The sequence below is a fragment of the Somniosus microcephalus genome, chromosome 25 (genome assembly GCF_052327205.1).
Source record: "Somniosus microcephalus isolate GS21.2 chromosome 25, FLI_Smic_1.0, whole genome shotgun sequence".
Classification (NCBI taxonomy): Eukaryota; Metazoa; Chordata; class Chondrichthyes; order Squaliformes; family Somniosidae; genus Somniosus; species Somniosus microcephalus.
In genome coordinates this window covers 24,390,580-24,412,222 of record NC_141011.1, presented here as the reverse complement: position 1 = coordinate 24,412,222, position 21,643 = coordinate 24,390,580, and the positions used below count along the sequence as shown (strand labels likewise).

The window sequence follows — 21,643 nt, the reverse complement described above, 5'->3', positions numbered from 1 at the left end:
CAGCACCAATGTCATAGGAACACTATCACTTCCAAGTTCTCCTCCAGGTCACACAACATCCCGATTTGGGCATGTGTTGCTGATCCTTCATTGTTGCTGGGTCACTATCCTGGAATTCCCTACCTAATACCATTGTGGAAACGTCATCACCAACAAAAAAAGGCCCACAGCCACCTCTCAGGACAACTAAGGATAGGCAATAAATGCAGCGTTGCCCATAACCCGAGAACAAATAAGAAAATAAATATTTGAACTTTCCCCGGTTTAGTAAATTAAGAACTTTTAATTGTAATTTCAAATAATTACATTGAATATAAGAGGCTGACAAATATAATGGAGACTCACCCTGAACCAGAGGCTATGGCAGCAGAGTCTGAAATAAAATTGAGACAAGTTAATGATTGTTGTAAATATAGTTTTTTATCTTGTTAATTTTTTTTTGAAATCAAGCCTTCCAACTATTATCTCCTGAATGTGCTGACTTCTGTTGGGTTACCATTCAATGGGTGTTAGCCATCCTTGGGTATCTTTCTCAATCAGTCATTTTTCATGTGTAAACCTCAACAGTGAATGGCCGCAGGTTAGTCAACCATGCAGGGCATCATAACATAGCCTGACATTGTCCATTTCCATGAGAGATTGGGAACAAAATGCTGACTGATTTTTATGTTCCCACACCACCACTACTCAAGCTGAAAGCAACTAATTCAGGACAGACTTCAGATTGAATCTGGGACTTTCCTGATGTGTACAGCTCAGTTAAACACTACGCAGTACATTTCCCATTTCGGTTATTGTGAGGCCAGAGAACAGTTCAATATAACATGCTCCTCTTAAGTGAATAACTGACTTTTTTTTTTTACACACAACATTGTCCTATGAATGTATTAAAGCCAAAAAAAGGGTAATTGCATGATCCGGCACTGCCAGTGGGGAGCAGTATTCACAGCGAGTGCACCTTGGGGAAATCGAGAGACACAGCCCGGGAACTCTCAATCTATTCATTTTAATGAATGGAGAATCATGGGCTGCATGCCCGTGACTTCCCGAGACACGCTCCCTGCGAGCGCCACTCCCTGCTGGGAGTGCTGGATTGCAGAATCGCCCCTAATGTGCATTATTACAAATAGACCAATTAAATTATACGCTGCAATGTTGAATTTCATATATTTGCAAATTAATTTAACTCTGTTCTCTGCGAGTTTTGCTCCGACATTCTGGAGAAAAATCTGCACACAGTGCAAGAAGTTTAAAAACATTGACCTTTCACCTTTGTGACCAGAGTTTGATTCCAGCCCAACCTAGCTCAATAGATTTTTGCTAGCCAATGGTATTAAAAGGATATTTTGCCATAGTAGGTGGATGGAGTTAAGATACAGATCAGCCATGATCTCATTGAATGGAGGTACAGGGTCGAGGGGCTGAATGGCCTACTCCTGTTCCTATATATAGACATTGGGTGAACACAGAAACAGTAATACTCGCACTCTCTCACCCAAACATGATGAATGGTCATTTGAGCAAGATACCCGAGGGCTGCTAGTGCCTGTGGAAACATACTTCAGCAAGAGTCAGAACCTTTAGGAATGGGAGAGGGAAGAAAATAGATGGTAAAAGAAATAAATTGAGGAATGAGGAAAGCCCCTCCATCCCATTGCACCCACTTCCTTCACAGGCTATGTACAATCCACACTGTCCCCAGCATACTGAATCTCCTGAATAACCATATGTAAAACATTCAGCTGATAATACTCTTTCACACTTCTCCGACTAAAAATGGCAACTGTGTGAAATATTCCAATGGTCACCACAGAACAGGGACTCCAGAGCTTTAGACAATATTGACCATACTTATCTTTCTAATCCTGTTACTAATTGGATATTCCACACACTGATAAATCAATCTGAACAAGTACAATTATTTTGGGTTGTTGGATGGGATTCAGGAATGATCTGTTCCTCTCTTTCTTACCTGTGCTGGTAGAATGTGCAATTGAATCTGTGGGAGACGTGACATTATTCGGGTGAGACGTAGAGCTCAGAGTTGCTACTGTGTGGGATATGGAAGGTGGGTTTGAGTTTGGTAGGACTGCATCCTGCACAGATTGGGTAGACTTCGCTGATTCGGACGCTGTGTCAGCAGCTTGATTATCACCTGTTTTTTCTGGTGATATGTTGAGATCTGGCCCATTTCTGATAATGACATCTTCTTCTTCAGTCAGACTATCATCAAAATCAAACGCTTCACCATATTCTTCATCTGAAGAAGATTCCAACTCTTCAGGCAATTGGCCATCTGTCAGAACAAAAAAACAGAACTCAGGTCACATTGACTGGCTTTGCAACCAGACCCTATTCAAAACTATCTATATCTCCCCAGTCTGTCCAAAACTGATGAGGCTCTTGTAACACATCTTCTGAAATCCTTGATGGCATCCAAGAAACAGCTTGTAATTTGACAGGCAATCCTACTCTCAGCTCTAACTCTCTATCGTAACCTTTTTCCTCTCTCTCTACTTCATTCTTACTACCACAATAATTGCTCCTTTATATCGGTCTTACTCTTCCAAAAATATACTGTACTACACAGTGTTTGATCTCCCTGCGTCCTCACTGTGTTGAAATCAAGACTCAGCGCACCACCTCCTTGTTTAACACATTCCTTCCTGGAACCTCCAAACTGTATAACTCCTTACATACCTCCCAAAATCAGTAGGTTTTTAAATGCAATCTTAGCTTTGCCTAACTACTACCTCTTGACTTATCTCATTTTTTAATCTTGGTGGTGTCCTGCACTTTGGGCCTTGGCTCTTCATCAAACAAAGAACTGCACCAATGCAGGGATGACATGTCTGTGGAGCGCATTGGTGCTTCAGTGTGCTGTGCTGTAACATTACACACTAGGGGCTGGATTGTCCCCCCAACTCCCACCACCACCAGAAGTGCAATTGGGCGGGACTTCTGCCTGCACATGTGACACCATCAGCAACCCAGTACATTTTCCTGGAGAGGGCCTTATTTAATATGCATGGTGGTTTTCAGTGACACTCCCACCCCTGAGTAGTTTATTACCACTGGGTTGAAGGGAAATGTGGTGTTACTGTAACATTTAAAAGACTGCAGCTGCTTAAAGAGACAGAAGCAGTTGGCATTGAGGAAGATTGAGAGAGAGCCAGCATTGGTCTGAAATGGCAGAAGAAGGACCAGTATCAGGGTCTTCAACTATGCCCAGAGTCCCCCGATTTTCAGATGCTTCTGTGGACGTTCTGCAGGTAGAGATAAGGGCAAGGGGCGACTGGCTCTTTGACACCCAAAAGAGGAAGTCTCAGAAGAGGGTGATGCAGGTAGTACAGGTAGACTATCCTTTATCCAAAAACCTCGGGACCAGCCGAGTTTCGGATAAAGGAGAATTTCGGATTTCGGAAGGTGGGTCGGCGGGGGTCCGCGGGGGGGGGGGGTCGGCGGGGGGTCGTGCGCACGACTTACGCTGACGCTCAGCGTAAGTCAGTCGGGGTCGGCGGGGGTCGGGGCCGGCGGGGTCCGCGGGGGGGTCGGCGGTTGTCGGGGCTGGCGGGGTCGGCGGTTGTCGGGGCCGGCGGGGGGGGTCGGCGGTTGTCGGGGCCGGCGGGGTCCGCGGGGGGGTCGGCGGTTGTCGGGGCCGGCGGGGGGGTCGGCGGTTGTCGGGGCCGGCGGGGGGGTCGGCGGTTGTCGGGGCCGGCGGGGGGGTCGGCGGTTGTCGGGGCCGGCGGGGTCCGCGGGGGGGTCGGCGGTTGTCGGGGCCGGCGGGGTCGTGCGCACGACTTACCCTTTATCCGAACTTCCGAAACCGGAACCCTCTAAAAACCGAAGGTTTTTTCGTTCGTACGCACGACTTACGCTGAACGAAAAAACCTTCGGTTTTTAGAGGGTTTCGGTTTTTGGAAGTCCGGATAAAGGGTAGTCTACCTGTATGGAAGAAGGTGGCTCAGACAGTCAGTGCTACCTCAGCTAACCAATGAACAGCAATACAGTTCCAGAGACATTTTAATGATCTCATAAGGTTGGCTAAGGTAAATGAAGTTATGAGTTCCCGTGCATATCCTGCAAGAATTCTGGAGCCATAACTCAACTCCAGACCTACCATTTCCTCTCAGTGCAACTGACGAGCTGAAAGTGACAGCTATATTCACAAGGCACCTCAGGCCCTCCCGCATGCACTCCTTTCCCACCATTCCACTGTGCCTCATCCCAAGGCCTGAGACCAAGGGTGGTAGTGTTAGGTTCAAAGGAGAAGGAATCGCTACACAGACTGGACCTGAATGCATTCTCACCATGGAACGGCAGCAGACACCTGGGTGAAATTAAACGTTCAGGTGCCTCTCAACCTACCTGCAAAGGAAAATAGTGCCTATAATCAGCGGCAAAGAAGTGCCATTTGAGGAGCAATGGCAACCATCGACTGCTTAGTGTGCACAGGAGGAAGTGCTTTGGCTCCTTGAGAGAAGCAGTAGCCAGGTAGCCAGCCACCAATCATTGTCTAAGATTATACGTGAAGAATGGGATTTGGGCAAGATACTGCAATCGACATCACTAAAAACAGATTATCTGGTCATTAATACATTGCTGTTCATGGGACCGTGCTGTGTGCAAATTGGCTGCCGTGTTTCCCACATTACAAAAGTGACCACACTTCAAAAAAGTACTTAAGCAAAATACTGCGGATGCCGTAAATCTGAAATAAAAACAGAAAATGCTGGAAATGTTCAGCAGGTCAGGCAGCTCCTGTGGAGAGAGAAAAACAGAGTTAACGTTTCAGGTCGATAACCTTTCGTCAGAAGTCCGATGAAAGGCCATCGACCTGAAACATTAACTCTGTTTCTCTCTCCACAGATGCTGCCTGACCTACTGAGCTTTTACAGCATTTTCTGTTTTTATTTCAAAAAAGTACTTCATTGTCCGTGAAGTTCATTGGAGCCTCCTGAGGCTGTGAAAGGCAGTATATAAATGCAAGTCTTGCTTTTCTTTCTTTGGATGACTCCTGCAACTCAAGGAACATACCCACAATTAGAAGCTTCACAAAAGATGGGGAACAAATGGTAGGGGGAGGCAGTGGTGTGTTATCTGAAGAAAATTGCTGATTATGGTCTGGAGGTGAAGGAGTTAACACTCATACTGCACGATCTCTGCTGATTATTCTTTCTCTCCCAATGCTTGTTTCTTTGCTGTCATTCGTGCCACAGGTTTACCTGGTTTTGATTGCTGTTCCTCCTCTTTTAGTTGACTTTCACACGCTGATGCCCCATGTACTGCGTCCTCTTCTTTCCTTACTGTTTGACCCACAGCCGTGCTAGACAATTGGAGTTCAATTTCCTCTCCCTTCTGATCTGAAAGGAAAGTAAACAGCTCGATTAAACCAGGAAAGATAATGGCAGCATTCTATTATTATCAAGGAGCGTTCGATCCAGTTACGTTATTATTTTTAATCCTCATGCTGCAGTAATGCTCCACAGGTGCCCCAACTCTCCAGTATCTGAACCAAAGCATATAAGTGGACGACACAGAGTACTTTGCAAGGGGGAGACCAAAGAGGTAGGCGTTTAGGAGGTGGGGAGAGGGGCAGTAGGGCAAATTGATTTTAGGAGAGAATTAGAGGGGGCAGAGGTGTAGTGGCTGAAAGATCAGCTTCCGATGAGGCAGCAGTAACAAGCGGTAATCCAGAATCAAAGGACTGGCAGGTGTAGGTTGGGACATGTGAGCTGGGGAAGATCATTGGAGAAGGTGATTTGAAAAGTACGATGATCTTAAAACTGATTCACTGAGGCACAGTGAGCCAGGGGAATTTGGCAAGGACCAGGGTAACTGAATGTATGGGAAGGAGCTTGTGCTGCAGAGTTCTACATTAGCTGAAATCTGTGGAGAGTGGAGGCACGTGATGGGGAGTATTATAGGACTCAATCCTCAAGGTCACAAAGGTATGAGTTAAGGTTTCAGCACAGAATAGGGTAAAACCAGGCAGTGTTCCGAAAGCAAAGAGGGCCGTCTTGATGATTGACTGGATGTGGAGCAAAAATCTCAACTCAGGGTCAAAAGGAACACAAATGTTGCACACCACCAGATTCAGTCTGAGGGAGCAACTTCGGAGCTTGATGGAGGCATGTAGGTGCTTGCAGGAGTTGAAATGGATGACTTAAATTTTGCTGACATTGAGCTGTTGCAAATTTTGACTCATCCAGGATCACATAGGCAACTGGATAGTAGAGCAACAGCCTTAGCGCCTATGGTGATGGCAGAGAATTGGATGCCGTTGGTATATTGTGGAAGCCAACTTTACATTTGCTGCTAATGTCATTGAGGGGTGTGTAAATAATGAATAGGAGGGTACCAAGGATGAAGCTCTGAGTGATCGTGCAGACATGGGAAGAGAAACCATTTGAGGAGACAGCATGGCCTGGGACAGATAGAAGTGGAACCATGAGAGCGTGATGCCGTGGAATAGGAATGAATCCTGGGAACACCTTGGCTGAATGGCTCAGTAGAACACCACATCATGCATTTTCCCATTGAGTCATCACTGTCTTTTTTTTCTATCTGGATCTTCCTACCCCAATCAACTTCCATGGCTAAGAGAGATAAAGGAGTTGCTCCCAGGCTGTGCCAGTGCGACTGAAAGAGGCTCAACTCTTCCCAACAGTAATGAAAATTAGGTCAGCAGCTTCGATAATAAATCATACTTGTATTTAGATGGAGTCTTTCTCATCAGAACATCTGGGAAGCCTTCTATAGCGAGTTCCTTTTTTAAAAATGCAATGACTGCTTTTATACAGGCAAGTAGCAGAAATGCCTACAAGCAACAGCGAGATGAATGACATTAAGATAATATGTTGGTTGAGAGATGCATGTTGGCCAGGACATCAGGAGGGTTCCTGCTCTTCTAATAATGCCAGAGGGCCTTTAATGACCAACTTGCAAACTGGCACTCTGTGCCACCATGTGGCGGTGCTTGAGTACACTGCATCATCTAATGGTCATGTAGTTTAACGAAAGGCAACATCAGATGGAAGAGCTGAGAAAATGATGAAAGCTTTTTATTTGTCATTTGCTCAAGAACCAAGGACAAAATTCCCATCAGCAAACTGCATGGGCAAGAGTCCAAAAGTGAGGCAGCAAGCACTTGTCTGCACCCGTGAGAGAGTCAGGCCATGACGTGGTAGTGGGTTATTTTGGAGGGAGGTAAATTGTTCTCTTGTTACCTCATATCTGATATGTGCCTTGAAAACTGGTGTGTTAAAGACTTATAACACACAGGTGCCCAGCTGCCCTTTGGTACCTTCCCTAATGGCTATCGTTTCATGTTATGGCCAGGAATTTCCTTGAAGCTGCTCCTACTCTGCCCCCACAACTTCACCGGAGATGCGTCAGAAATCCCATTTATGCACAGAGAAAGGGTTTTTCCCACACTTCTGGCAAAATTACAGCAGCAGAGCAGGAGCAACTCCAAAGAAATTCCCGGCCTATGTCTTTCGGATGAGACGTTAAACCGAGGCCCCGTCTGCCCTCTCACGTGGGCATAAAAGATCCCAAGGCACTATTCGAAGAAGAGCAGGGGGGTTCGCCTGGCCAATATTTATCCCTCAACCAACATCACCGAAAACAAATTACCTAGTCGTTATCTCATTGCTGTTTATGGGACCTTTCTGTGTGCAAATTGGCTGCCATGTTTCCCTACATTGCAATAGTATTTCATTGGCTGTAAAGTGCTTTGGGACATCCTGAGGTCATGAAAGATGCTATCTAAATGAAAGTTCTTTCTTTCTAAGACAATCGATACAGCATTCAGTTTTGGTGACCACATCACAAAAAATATTAACTTGGCTTGGGTAGAGTGTAGAATTTAGCAACAGGACTGGGTCCAAGTTTAAATTGGCAAAAAAATTAAAGGAGTTTAAGTTTTACCATGTAGAAACAGTGACATCACTGAAGTATATAAAATTATTACATCAAAAGAACTTGCATTTACATGTATATGATTCCTTATAACATCTCATAGAAATGTCCCAAAATGCTTCCCAACAATTAATTACTTTTTGTTTTTGAAGTGCTGGCAGGTTAACATGGTGGCCATTTGGCACACAGCAAGATCCCACAGATAGCAATGAGGCAAATGTAAGTTCACCAAAAAAGCAGATCCAAAGAAATTACAGTCAAGTGAAAATTAAATTTAGAGCAAACTAGTCTTGAGTGCAGTTCATCTTTTGCCAGGATCCTTCAAAACAGTGCAAGCAATATGAATATTTTTGTGAATTGTCTGCCACCTGATGGTGAGTTGTAGATTTACAGCAACTTTGCTGTAAAAAAATACAAGTTTTTGTGTGTGTATAATAGCATGCAGGCTCTTGTACACTTACTGCTTTTTCTATTCCTGTTGAGGGTATTGATCTCCGTGCACTACTCTCCACGGGCGTGCTGAGCTCTATTGTGTAAACGGAGACCTTGGGCAGGATTTTCATTGGGCCGTGGAGGCGGGATTGGAGGCGTGTGGGGGGTTAAAATCCCGAAATCAGGGGGCACGAACCCATCCCGCCCCCAACCCGCACTGGGACCTGCCTGCCCGAGGCGGGAAGGGGATTAGTGCCAATTAGCTGCCTGTTAACAGGTAGGTAACAGGCAGTTTTTAGCCTAATCCCTATTTTTATCCCTGAAGTGTGGGATTCCCGACGGCTCCAAACCACGCCAAGTTAGCGAGTCGGGCCGTCGGGCTGAAGGGCTTGGAGGGTTCGAGATGTCCGGTGTTCAAGTGAGTGATGGGTGCATGAGTGCAGAGGTAAGTGTGTTTGGTGTGTTTAAAGAAGTTTTACTTACCTTTATAGCCTTCCTTCCTTCAGGTCTCGGGAGTACCTCATCTCACCGGCACAGAAAGCAGAATGGCCACGAGCTGTCAAAAATTGCAGTATTCAGCTTTCTGTTCCGGAGAGATCTCTAAATCATCCTGACAGGAAGGAATTAACTTGGAGTACAGATTGTCAGTGTTTGACAGCTTCAAACAGCTGTGAAACGCTGATATTTCATCTGTCAAAAGGTCTTGACAGATGAAATATCAATCTGTGACGTCACCTGTTGCCGGGTGGCCCTTAATTGGCCTGCTGAGCCCGCTGGGCGGGCTCAACAAGGTCAATCAAGTCAAAATCGCGTGGGTTGGCTACAACTCGATGGAGGCGGGACTACAACCCCAGAAGTTGTAGTCCCGCCTCCTACCCGCCTCCTCAATGAAAATCCAGCCCCTAGAGTATAAATATGTGGGACCTGTTCCCTGTTTTTACTTCCCAAAACAGATGGCCATAACCTGACAGCAGATTCATAGTCTCACATTTTCATGAGGTGAGCTTCCGTCGGTTCCCTGAAGATTGCTTGGGAGCCAATGGCAGGAGAACTGGGCATCTGCATTTGGATGCACTCCCATAATGTAAAGGCACCTTTCAATGATCAACATCTTGCAAAAGAGCCCTTAACCGTGTCTGTTCCATTTCCCGCACTTCTATTCTCACCCCTTCTCCTCCCTCCCAGAACCACGATAGGGTTCCCCTTGTCCTCACATTCCACCTCACCAGGCTCCACATTCAACGGATCATCCTCCGTCATTTCCACCCCCTCCAGCATGGTCCCACCACCAAACACATCTTGCCCTCCCCATCCCTTTCAGCATTCCAAAGGGACCGTTCACTCCGCGACACCCTAGTCCACTCCTCAATCACCCCCAACACCCCCTCCCCTTCCCACAGCACCTTCCCGTGCAAGCGCAGGAGATGCAACACCTGCCCTTTCACCTCCTCCCTTCCCACCGTCCAGGGCCCCAAACACTCCTTCCAGGTGAAACAGCGATTTACTTGTACTTTTTTCAATTTAGTATACTGTATTCGCTGCTCACGATGCGGTCTCCTCTACACTGGGGAGACCAAACACAGATTGGGAGGCCAAACACAGATTGGGTGACCGCTTTGCAGAATACCTCTATTTAGTCCGTAAGGGTGACCCCAAGCTTTCGATCGCCTGTCACTTTAATTCTCTGCTCCATTCCCACCCTGACCTCTGTCCTCGGCCTCCTACACTGTTCCAATGAAGATCATGTAAGCTCGAGGAACAGCACCTCATCTTTCGATTAGGCACTTTACAGCCCTCTGGACTCAACATCGAGTTCAACAATTTCAGATCATAATCTCTGCCCCATTTTTTCACATGGCAGCTGTTGATGATTCTGCTATTCCCATTTACACCTCTTCTAGAGCCGCCTTTTGTTTCTTTACCTGTCCCATTACCATCTCCTTTTGCCTCGCACCATCATCCCTTTTGTCATTTAATCTCTCCTGCCTTCCATTCGATCACAGACCTTCCCTTTTGTTCTTTCCTCCCCTCCCCCCGCCTCTGCATTTGCTTAAAATCTGTTACATCTCTAACTTTTTCCAGTTCTGACGAAAGGTCATCGACCTGAAACGTTAACTCTGTTTCTCTCTCTGTAGATGCTGCCTGACCTGCTGAGTATTTCCAGCATTTTCTGTTTTCCTTGCAAAATTGGTCCCGATTGTTGTTGAAACAGGGCCTCTTTTTTCATTATCTGGGGTGTACTGATGGCAAAAGGCGGTGACCCTACCTGTTTGCAAAGTCCAAAACCAGATAGGGAGGGGCAGAATGTTGGCTTGAGTTCTGATGTTGGCTTTGATGCTGATGAAAATTCATTTCAACACCTTGATGTCTTAAAATCTCCACATCACAAGACACAGAAGCGGGCCCGGGGGGGGGGGGGGCGCAAAATCAGACTTTTGGTGGCTGGTTTTACTGATTTCTCGACATCCCATTTATAAACCCAGTAATCGTCAAGCCTGCAGCCCACTGTCATGGTGTCAGGCAATGCTGGTGGTATTTACGCATAGTACAGCTACAAACGCTCAGGCAGAAGATTCACTGCATTTGCAACATGGGTAAAATACATCCTGTTCAGGCACAAGCTCGACCGCACGACAGATAGGGAGATATAGAGTCTGTAGGGCCCATCATAATACGCTGAAGATAGGTAACTCCCAAAACTATGAGCAAATAAAGAGCTTTCATCTGCGTCAATACAGGCCAGTGAAACAGTGGCCCTGAAAATCTGTGGGCCGTGATCCTGGCAGTAGGGCCGAGATTGCATCCTTCAGCTCTGACCCCAACACAGCCGGCATGGTCATCAGGCCGGTAGATTTACATGGGCCCAGCAGACGTCCCTGCCACTATGAGCATATCTCCAGTACACAGCTGCCTCGTGTGGCCACAACTACCAGCGCCTGTGTGCCATCGGTGGAGGGGGCATCCAGGGCCCTTCCTTGAGACCCCATTAAGCTGCCCTCTGCCTCTTATGGGGAGAGGCAGATCCATATATATTTTTTTAATAACAAGGACTGATGTGTCTCGCCTCGAGTTTCCCAGTTGCACCCATATGGATGCCAATTCTCTTAACCTCTCAATGTACCAGCCTCCAGTAATAAGTCAGGTGCCTTCTGAGCCAGGGAAGCATGAGCTCCCAGCGTACGGAGCCCCCTGACCAAATCACCCCCCAATTCCGCTACAACCCTTCGGCATCAATGGTCTTGTAAGGGGCAACAGAGGCTTCCAGTGTTGATGGAGTTACGACATGAGTGTGGTAGATCCCTCGGGTAAATTCTTTAAGCTGACACAGAAACCATCCGATAATAATATATACAAAGGGTGCTTTTTACATCAGCAAGAGTTGCCATTAAGAACCGGTTTGGTGCAGAAGTGCTTTCTTTGTACTCCTGTGCAGTCAACTCCCTATACGCGGATCTCGCAAAGTTGGCAGCCCCGACACATGTAAACCTGTTGACCCACACATAACTAACAGCAACGAAAACCCATTATTTCCTGAGTCTGCCAGTCTGCCTCCCAATTTAACATGACATTAAATTGCATTGTGACACGAGTATTCACAATGTTCCGGGCTCAGTTCAGGGCAAAGCTCGAACTGTTTTTAAATTAAAAAAGCAGAGTCAAATCATCTATTTTGTTTTCCTTGGCTTGCAGGGTCCTGTTGGAAGCTGTTTCAGAAAATTGAAAGTTAGTCCATGCACACAGTGAAGACTGGGCTCTGATTTATACCGACCGGGGCATCCTGCACGCCTATGAGGGAGCTGAGGAAGAGGACAATATATATAGCAAAGTGGCATATGGTGGGCAGTTTGATATCGCTCTCTCAAAACTATAAGAAATCTAACATTTCAAAACATCACTATGAGTTAAGTGCTGACGAGTCACAGAAAATAACGTGTGAAATATAATACTTAATGCCCTGCTAAATGTATCTAATGGTATAATTAGTAGTACATGCAATGTCAAGTTTATCTTCATACAGCTCCAAGCGAGTATGAGATAGGTTATAAAGCACATTAGGTTATAAAGCACATTACAACATCTTCAGGAGCCACCCTGCCTGTAGGACAAGCTTGATTAGTCATATATATCACTCCTAATATTTCTGCAATGTTGATGTCCCCGCTCAACAGAAGATTCATTTATATTTAGCACCTGACCAAACCTCAGAACTAACTCAAAGTGTGTTACATAGAATCACAGTATTTACAGCACAGAAACAGGCCATTTGGCCCAACGGGTTTATGCACCACATGAGCCTCCTCCTACCTTTCTTCACCTCACCCTATCGACATATCCTTCTATTCCTTTCTCCCTCGTGTACTTATCTAGCTTCCCCTTAAATGTCTCTATGCTATTCACCTCAGCCACTGCGTGTGGTAACAAGTTCCACATTCTAATCACGCTCGAAGTAAAGGTGTAGTCACCTGTTATGTGGGCCAATATGGCACCCATGGGATGAATGACCAAATCAATCTGTTTTAGGTGGTATTGGTTTGAGGGTGGTACTGCTTTGAAGGTGAATGTTGGCCAGGGCATTGAGCGAATATCCTGCTCTGCTTCAAATGGTGCTATGGGTTTTTAATGTCCACCAGAGCCAGTAGATAAGGCCTTGGTTTAAAGTCTAATCCAAAAAATGGTACCTTCAATGATCCAACACTTCCTCAGTACTGCACTAGATGGTTAATCTAAATTATGAGCTCAAGCTCCTTGCATGGACTCGAGCCCAGAAGCTTCTGATCTGAGATGAGAGTGCTAGAGTCAACTGAGCCAGGCTAACACAAAGCAGAGAAGGCCCAGAGAATTTGTGATGGGATGTCGTCCAGCTGGGTGGGACTGCACTCGCCTGGTTCCATTCTTATCTAATTGTAGCCAGAGAATCACCTGCAACGGCTTCTCTTCCCATTCCCGCATCGTTACCTCTGGTGTCCCACAAGGATCTATCCTTGGCCCCCTCCTATTTCTCATCTGCATGTTGCTCCTTGGCGACATTATCCGAAAGCACAACATCAGTTTCCACATGTACGCTGACGACACCCAACTCTACCTCACTACCACTTCGCTCGACCCCTCCACGGTCTCTAAATTGTCTGACTGCTTGTCCGACATCCAGTTCTGGATGAGCAGAAATTTTCTCCAATTGAATATTGGGAAGATCGAAGCCATTGTTTTCGGTCTCCGCCACAAACTCCGATCCCTAGCTACTGACTTCATCCCTCTCCCTAACATCTGTCTGAGGCTGAACCAGACTGTTCGCAACCTTGGTGTCATATTTGACCCTGGAATTAGCTTCTGACCACATATCCGCAGCATAACTAAGACCGCCTACTTCCACCTCCGTAACATCGCCCGTCTCTGGCTTGCCTCAGCTCATCTGCTGTGGAAACCCTCATCCATGCCTTTGTTACCTCTAGACTTGACTATTCCAACGCACTCCTGGCTGGCCTCCCACATTCTACCCTACATAAACTTGAGGTGATCCAAAACTCGGGCGCCCATGTCCTAACTCGCACCAAGTCCCGTTCACCCATCACCCCTGTGCTCGCTGACCTACACTGGCTTCCGGTTAAGCAACACCTCGGTTTCAAAATTCTCATCCTTGTTTACAAATCCCTCCTTGACCTCGCCCCTCCCTATCTCTGTAATCTCCTTCAGCACCACAACCCCCCGAAATATCTGCCCTCTTGAGCATCCCTGATTATAATCGCTGAACCATTGGCGGTCGTGCCTTCTGTTGCCTAGGCCCTAAGCTCTGAAATTCCCTGCCTAAACCTCTCCGCCTCGCTACCTCGCTTAACTCCTTTAAGACGCTCTTTAAAACCTACCTCTTTGACCAAACTTTTGGTAACCTGCCCTAGTTTCTCCTCATGTGGCTCGGTGTCAAATTTTTTGTTCTTTAATACTCCTGTGAAGCACCTTGGGATGTTTTGCTATGTTAAAGGCGCTATATAAATACAAGTTGTTGTTGTTGTGTCAGAGATTAGTCACCTTCCATGGCTTCAACTGCCCTTGTTCATGCTGCACTGATATTATAGAACCACCTCTTGAGTATAGTCTGAAGGTCTAGTTACTGTGAACACTGCCCCGTTCGTACTGCAGAGCATATGACAAAATTTGGTATAACTGATAAACAGTGCATGGAAAATTCTTCATCGCCTCATCTTTCCCTGATGGCTGGGCAAGGTCCCTGCAGGCCAGCAAGTGAAAACTGCATCGCCAGCCTGAGCAGGAGGGCCGAGCTACCCAGCGTTCCACCAGGCAGAAACCATGGTGGGGCCTCTCTCCGGCAGCAGGGTTTATATTAGCTGGGAGTCCTTGGTACCAATACTGGGAGGTAAAAGTGAAACACTGGCACTTCCCCAGCTCTGTATTTTGTCTTCGGAGCAACACAATAAACCGCTGACATTTTAACTGAACAGCCATTTGGAATTTTCCTGTTTTGAACCAGGCAATCTGAATTTTGTGCAGAAAGAACCAAAATTTCCACAAGAAAAGTGTCGGCTTGACTCAGTTGGTCGTACTTTTGCCTCTGTGATTCCAGTTAGTAGTGATGGAGTACTTTAAACTGAGGCCCCGCTTGTCTGTTCTGGTGGTTCAGGTGGATGTAAATGATCCCACCGCACTATTCAAAGAGGAGCAAGGAGTTCCTGGTTAACATTCCTAGCTCGACCAATACCATCAAAAAACAGATTAATTGGTCATTTCTCTCATCTCTATTTGGAATCTTGCTATGTGCAAATTGGTAGCTCAATTTCCCTACATATTGTGAAGTGCTTTGGGACATCATAGAAAAATTACGACAGAAGGAGGCCCATCGTGTCCATGCCGGTCGGAAAAGAGCTACCCAGCCTAATCCCACTTTCCAGCACTTGGTCCGTAGCCCTGTAGGTTATGGCTCTTGAAGTGCACATCCAAGTACTTTTAAAATGTGATGAGGGTTTCTGCCTCTACCACCCTTTCACTCAGCGAGTTCCAGACCCCAACCACCCTCTGGGTGAAATTTTTTTTCCTCATCTCCCCTCTAATCCTTCTACCAACTACTTTAAACCTATGCCCCCTGGTTCTTGACCCTCTGCTAAGGAAAATAGGTCCTTCCTATTCACTCTATCTAGGCCCTTCATAATTTTATACATCTCAATTACGTCTCCCCTCAGCCTCCTCTGTTCCAAGGAAAACAACCCCAGCCTATCCAATCTTTCCTCATAGCTAAGGTTTTCCAGTCCTGGCATCAACCTCGTAAATCTCCTCTGCACCCTCTCCAGTGCAATCACATCCTTCCTGTAATGTGGTGACCAGAACTGCACGCAGTACTCAAGCTGTAGCCTAACCAGTGTTATATACAGTTCAAGCATAACTTCCCTGCTCTTATATTCTATGCCGCAGCTAATAAAGGAAAGCATTCCGTATGCCTTTTTAACTACTTTATCGACCTGTCCTGCTACCTTTAAGGATCTGTGGACATACACTCCAGGGTCCCTCTGTTCCTCCACACCTCTCAGTATCCTCCCATTAATTGTGTTCCCTTGCCTTGTTGCCCCTCTCCAAATGCATAACCTCACACTTTTCCAGATTGAATTCCATTTGCCACTTTTCTGCCCAACTGACCAGTTTATCGATATCTTCTTGCAGTCTGCAGCTTTCCTCCTCAATGTCAACCACACGGCCAATTTTTGTATCATCTGCAAATTTCTTTATCATGCCCCCTACATTTAAGTCTAAATCATTAATATATACTACAAAAAGTACTGAGCCCTGTGGAACCCCACTGGAAACAGCCTTCCAGTCACAAAAACTCATCTCAACCATTACCCTTTGCTTCCTGCCACTGAGCCAATTTTGGATCCAATTTGCCACTCTCCCTTGGATCCCATGGGCATTTAATTTTTTGATCAGCCTGCCATGTGGGACCTTGTCAAAAGCCTTGCTAAAATCCATGTAGACTACATCAAACGCACTGCCCTCATCGACACTCCTCGTTACCTCCTCAAAGAATTCAATTAGGTTAGTCAGACACGACCTTCCCTTAACAAAACCATGCGGACTGTCCTTGATTAATCTGTGTCTTTCTAAATGAAGGTTTATACTGTCCCTCAGAATTGATTCCAGTAATTTGCCCACCACCGAGGTTAACTAACTGGCCTGTAATTGCTCGGTTTATCCCTTCCTCCCTTTTTAAACAATGGTGCAATGTTAGCAGTTCTCCAATCCTCTGGCACCACTCCTGTAGCCAGGGAGGATTGGAAAATGATGGTCAAGGCCTCCGCAATTTCCTCCCTTGCTTCTTTTAATAGCCTTGGATATATTTCTTCCGGCCCTGGTGATTTATCTACTTTCAAGGATGCTAAACCCCTCAATACTTCCTCTCTTACTATGTTTATCCCGTCCAATATTTCACTATCTTCCTCCTTAACTTCAACGTCAGCATCGTCCCCCTCTTTTGTGAATACAGCTGCAAAGTATTCATTAAGGACCTTACCCACATCCTCCGCCTCCACACATAGATCACCATTTTGGTCCCCGATAGGCCCTACTCTTTCCTTAGTTATCCTCCTGTTCTTTATGTAATTATAAAAGATCTTTGGGTTTTCTTTGATTCTACTTGCCAGTATTTTTTAATGCCCTCTTTTTGCTTTCCCAATTTCCTTCTTAATTTCACCCCTACACTTTCTATACTCTTCCAGGCTTTCTGCAGTATTGAGCTCACGATATCTGATATAGGCTTCCCTTTTTTGCCTTATATTACCCTGTCTTCATCTTGTCATCCAGGGGCTCTAAATTTGGCAGATTTACCCTTTTTCTTTGTGGGAACATGTTTACCCTGAGCTCTATGTATCTCCCTCTTGAATGCCTCCCACTGCACGAACACTGATTTACCTTCAAGTAACTGTTTCCAGTCCACTTTTGCTAAATCACTTCGCAACCTAGTAAAATTGGCCTTCCCCCAATTTAGAACACTTACTCCTGTTTTTTTCTTTGTCCTTATCCATAACTATGCTAAAACTAATTGAATTATGATCACTACCACAAAAATGCTCTCCCACTGATACTCCTTCCGCCTGCCCAGCTTCATTCCCTAAAGCTAAATCCAGAACTGCCCCCCCACCCCTCCCCCTCGTTAGGTTTGCTATGTAGTGGCTAAAAAAAAGTTCTCCAGAATGCAATTTAGGAATTCTGTGCCCTCTATACCTTTTACACTGGTAGTATTCCAGTTGATATTGGAGTAATTGAAATTCCCGCACTATTACTGCCCTATTGTTGGCACATCATGGGCACATGATAAAGCAATATATATATGCAAGTTCTTTCTTTCTTTAAAATACAAACTGGACACCAAAGGTCTGATTTTCTGTCTTATGTTTGGAGGCATTCATTATCCACAGAGCGGTGTGGCTGAAGAGGTAGGTTTATAAGAGTTGGGAGAGGGGTAGCAAGCTCGAAAGATTTAGGGAGCGAGTTCCAGAAATCGGGGATGGTTGATTGAAGGCTCTGTTACCAATGGTAGACCAGGGAGAAGAGGGAGAACATGCAGAAGGCCATAGCTGGAAGAGCAGAAGGTCCATGCTGGGGTGGAGAAAGGTGTAACGGTACGGTAGAGAGAGAGGACACATGAATTTGAAGACAAGGCTGAATATTTTGAAATCAATGAAAGAAAGAATGAACTTGCATTTCTTTAGCACTTTTCACGATCTCGGGACTTCCCAAAGCCAATGAAGTACCTTTGAAGTATGGTCACTGTTGCAATGTAGGAAATGTGGTGGCCAATTTGCGCACAGCAAGCTCCAACAAACAGCAACGTGATAATGACCAGATAATCTGTCTTTAGTGATGTAGATTGAGGGATAAATATTAGCCAGGACACCTGCTCTTCTTCCAGTAGTGCCATGCGATCTTTTACGTCCACCTGAGAGGTCAGATGGGGGCCTCGGTTTAACGTCTCATCCGTTTAGTGGGATATGGCGCCACTGAAGGTCAGTCAGGACAGGACACGGTCGATGGGTGTGCAGGATAGCGTACAGGCTCCAGAATGTTGAATAGATTGCAATAAGGAACGGTTTTCAATCAAATTTCATCAGCAACAAAGCAAACATCAGAACTCGAGCCATCATCCCACTCCCCTCCTCCTTCCCCTAACCTCTGCAGCCATTTGGCTGTGTTTAAACTTGGCAAAAGATACAGCCTGTTTGTAGACCATCAAAGAAGGAAAACATGGCCGGGCTCTTTCGGTGTTCAAACGTTTTCAGGAATCCACTTGTTGTGAGGGGTAGATTCCTGTTTTTATCTTTTCATTTTTCCTGTATGTATCCTATCATAATTGTTAGAACTTTATGAATCTTGGCTAGGACTGCTGTTGCTCCCTGATTTATGTCTGTTTTTACCAGTGTTCAGGAAAGGACTGCGTCACACACACACCGAGAGAGACTCTAAAGGAAGGAAAGCAAAAGGGGGAGGGTGCAATTTCTATCTGAACTTTCTATTATCTTAAAATATTATGCCATGAAGAGGAAAGTACCCCTGCACCCGTCCCCCGCCCAACAGTTTTCTCCTTTTCTGAATGTACTGATTCAACATTGGGTACTGGTTCCAAGGCCACCAGCAGTCCTCCAGCACCTCTCCCACATCCCCAGGGTACCAGCAGCCCTCCAGCACCTCTACCACATCCCCAGGGTACCAGCAGCCTCCAGCACCTCTTCCACATTCCCAGGGTACCAGCAGCCTCCAGCACCTCTCCCACATCCCCAGGGTACCAGCAGCCCTCCAGCACCACTCCCACATTCCCAGGGTACCAGCAGCCCTCCAGCACCTCTCCCACATCCCCAGGGTACCAGCAGCCCTCCAGCACCTCTCCCACATCCCCAGGGTACCAGCAGCCCTCCAGCACCACTCCCACATCCCCAGGGTACCAGCAGCCCTCCAGCACCTCTCCCACATCCCCAGGGTACCAGCAGCCCTCCAGCACCTCTCCCACATTCCCAGGGTACCACCAGCCCTCCAGCACCTCCCACATTCCCAGGGTACCAGCAGCCCTCCAGCACCTCTCCCACATTCCCAGGGTACCAGCAGCCCTCCAGCACCTCTCCCACATTCCCAGGGTACCAGCAGCCCTCCAGCACCTCTCCCACATTCCCAGGGTACCAGCAGCCCTCCAGCTCTCCCAAGTGGCCACTCTTCACTTGTGAGCCTAGACAGTGGATGTCAGCTAGTTGATCAAGGACAATGGGGAATTTACAGCTGAGCATGATCCACACACACATGCTTTCCAGCAGGGATCAATGGCTTCAACCATTGAGAATCCGGAGACTCTCACATCTCACCGGCAGAGATGACAGATGGCCGCTGCATTCTCCGATGTAACATCCATCTAATTTCTGCTCACAAAAGAGGTTTGATGAGTCTTGAATACAAGAACTCATCAAACAACAGAGAATGTCAGTGTTTGACAGCTTCACAGAGCTTTCAAACGATGACAATTCATCGGTCAAAAATTTTTTGACAGATGAAACGTCATACGCTGACGTTCTCTGTAATCAGCTTCCCCTTAATTGGCCTGCTAAACCCGCTGGGTGGGCTTAACAAGGTCAATCAAGGGAAAATAGCATGGGTTGGCCACAACTCGATGGAGGCGGGACCAATACCTGACAAGCAACAGTCCCGCCTCCAACGCGCCCCCATTGGCAAAAATCACCCCCTTAGGATCAGCCCTTGTTGCTCTCCTCTGCACTGCCTCTAGGGGTCTGGGTGGCTCTGTTATGTCACGGTGACCAGAACGGTATGCAATACGCCAGCTAAAGTCTAATTGGGACATTGTACAGCTTCAGAATGACCTGTGGGCATTCCAACTCAACTCATTTGGCAACATAATCCAACATCCTATTTGGTTTGTTTATTGCTACCTCACACTGTTTAGACACGTCAACCAATGCCTCGCGGTCACTTTCAACTTCCCCCATAAACAACATATTAAATGATACTCATATGACACAGGTGCCAAATTTCTGGTGTTATCCTTGAAAATAATGGATACATAAAGCTCTTCCTCAAGGTAAGGTACGACTATATTCCTTTTAAGAAAGCTTGCTAAATTACTGGACTTCTGCCTTTTCAAGAACAGGAGTTTTTTTTTTATAAAGTGGCACAGGCAGACGTACATAGATAAAATCGACTCTCTTTTTATGCAGTAGGGGTGTGACCAGGGACATTCCTCCAAACCTTTCTTCCTCTGCCCAATACAACGAAATGCCCCATCACAGCTGACACATGCACGCAAGCATGCACACACACACTAGGGTTGCTAATCGTCCCATATTGTTCTGGGGGTCTCCAGGAATGAAAGACTAATCTCCCGGACACCACTGCAAGCAACCCGGAAGGAAAATCATAGGGCATTGTAAAAAAAAAGTGTATTTTTCTTCATTTTCGTTGAACAGTTTTGTTTATTAGTTACTAGCTGGAGTGCCCGGCGGTGCCGAGGGTTTTTTTGAGGGCATGTTGTTATGAAAAAAGTAGAAAATAATTTTTTATATATATATATGAGTTTGTCTGTCTGTCTGTCTGTCTGTGTGGGATGGAGAGAGAGAGAGAGAGAGAGAGAGAGAGAGAGAGAGGGGGGGGAAAGAGAGAGGGGGAAGGAGAGAGGGGGAAAGAGAGAGAGAGGGGGAAGGAGAGGAGAGGGGGAAGGAGAGAGAGAGAGAGAGAGAGGGAAGGAGAGAGAGAGAGAGAGAGAGAGGGAAGGAGAGAGAGAGGAAGGAGAGAGAGAGGGAAGGAGAGAGAGAGGGAAGGAGAGAGAGAGGGAAGGAGAGAGAGAGAGTGAGGGAAGGAGAGAGAGAGGGGGGAAGGAGAGAGAGAGAGGGGAAGGAGAGAGAGAGAGAGGGAAGGAGAGAGAGAGAGAGAGAGAGAGAGGGGAAGGAGAGAGAGAGAGAGAGAGAGAGAGAGAGGGGAAGAGAGAGTGAGAGAGAGAGAGAGAGAGAGAGAGAGAGAGAGAGAGAGAGAGAAGAAGGAGAGAGAGAGAAGGGAAGGAGAGAGTGAAGGAAGGAGATAGAGAAGAGAGGAAGACGCCCCGGGGAAGGGGGCTGGACTCAGAGCCCGGCGGGGTGAAGAAGGGCTGGCCGCCATTTTGTGAGGTCGGCGGGAAGTTTGAATTGCGGCGGCCCGAAGGAAGGAAGGAAGAAGGCGAGCTCTCCCTCCCTCTCCCACCCCTTCACTCTTTCCCTCCCTCACCCTCTCTCTCTCCCTCCCCCCTCTCCCTCTCCCCAAC

The 21,643-nt window shown here is 46.6% G+C and overlaps 1 protein-coding gene across 4 annotated transcripts in view; it reads right to left on the bottom strand.

Annotated features, from left to right (window-relative positions):
• The window catches only part of LOC147100545 (rho guanine nucleotide exchange factor 10-like protein), a 179,007-nt gene that overhangs the window by 105,870 nt on the left and 51,494 nt on the right, over nt 1–21,643 (bottom strand). For all 4 annotated transcript variants that reach the window (XM_085966906.1, XM_085966907.1, XM_085966908.1 and 1 more), the window contains exons 3-5: nt 5,226–5,363; nt 1,973–2,296; nt 346–373 (exon numbers count right to left, since the gene is read on the bottom strand). In XM_085966906.1, coding sequence (XP_085823032.1) covers nt 346–373; nt 1,973–2,296; nt 5,226–5,363 — 490 coding nt within the window. The remainder of the gene's footprint in view (nt 1–345; nt 374–1,972; nt 2,297–5,225; nt 5,364–21,643) is intronic.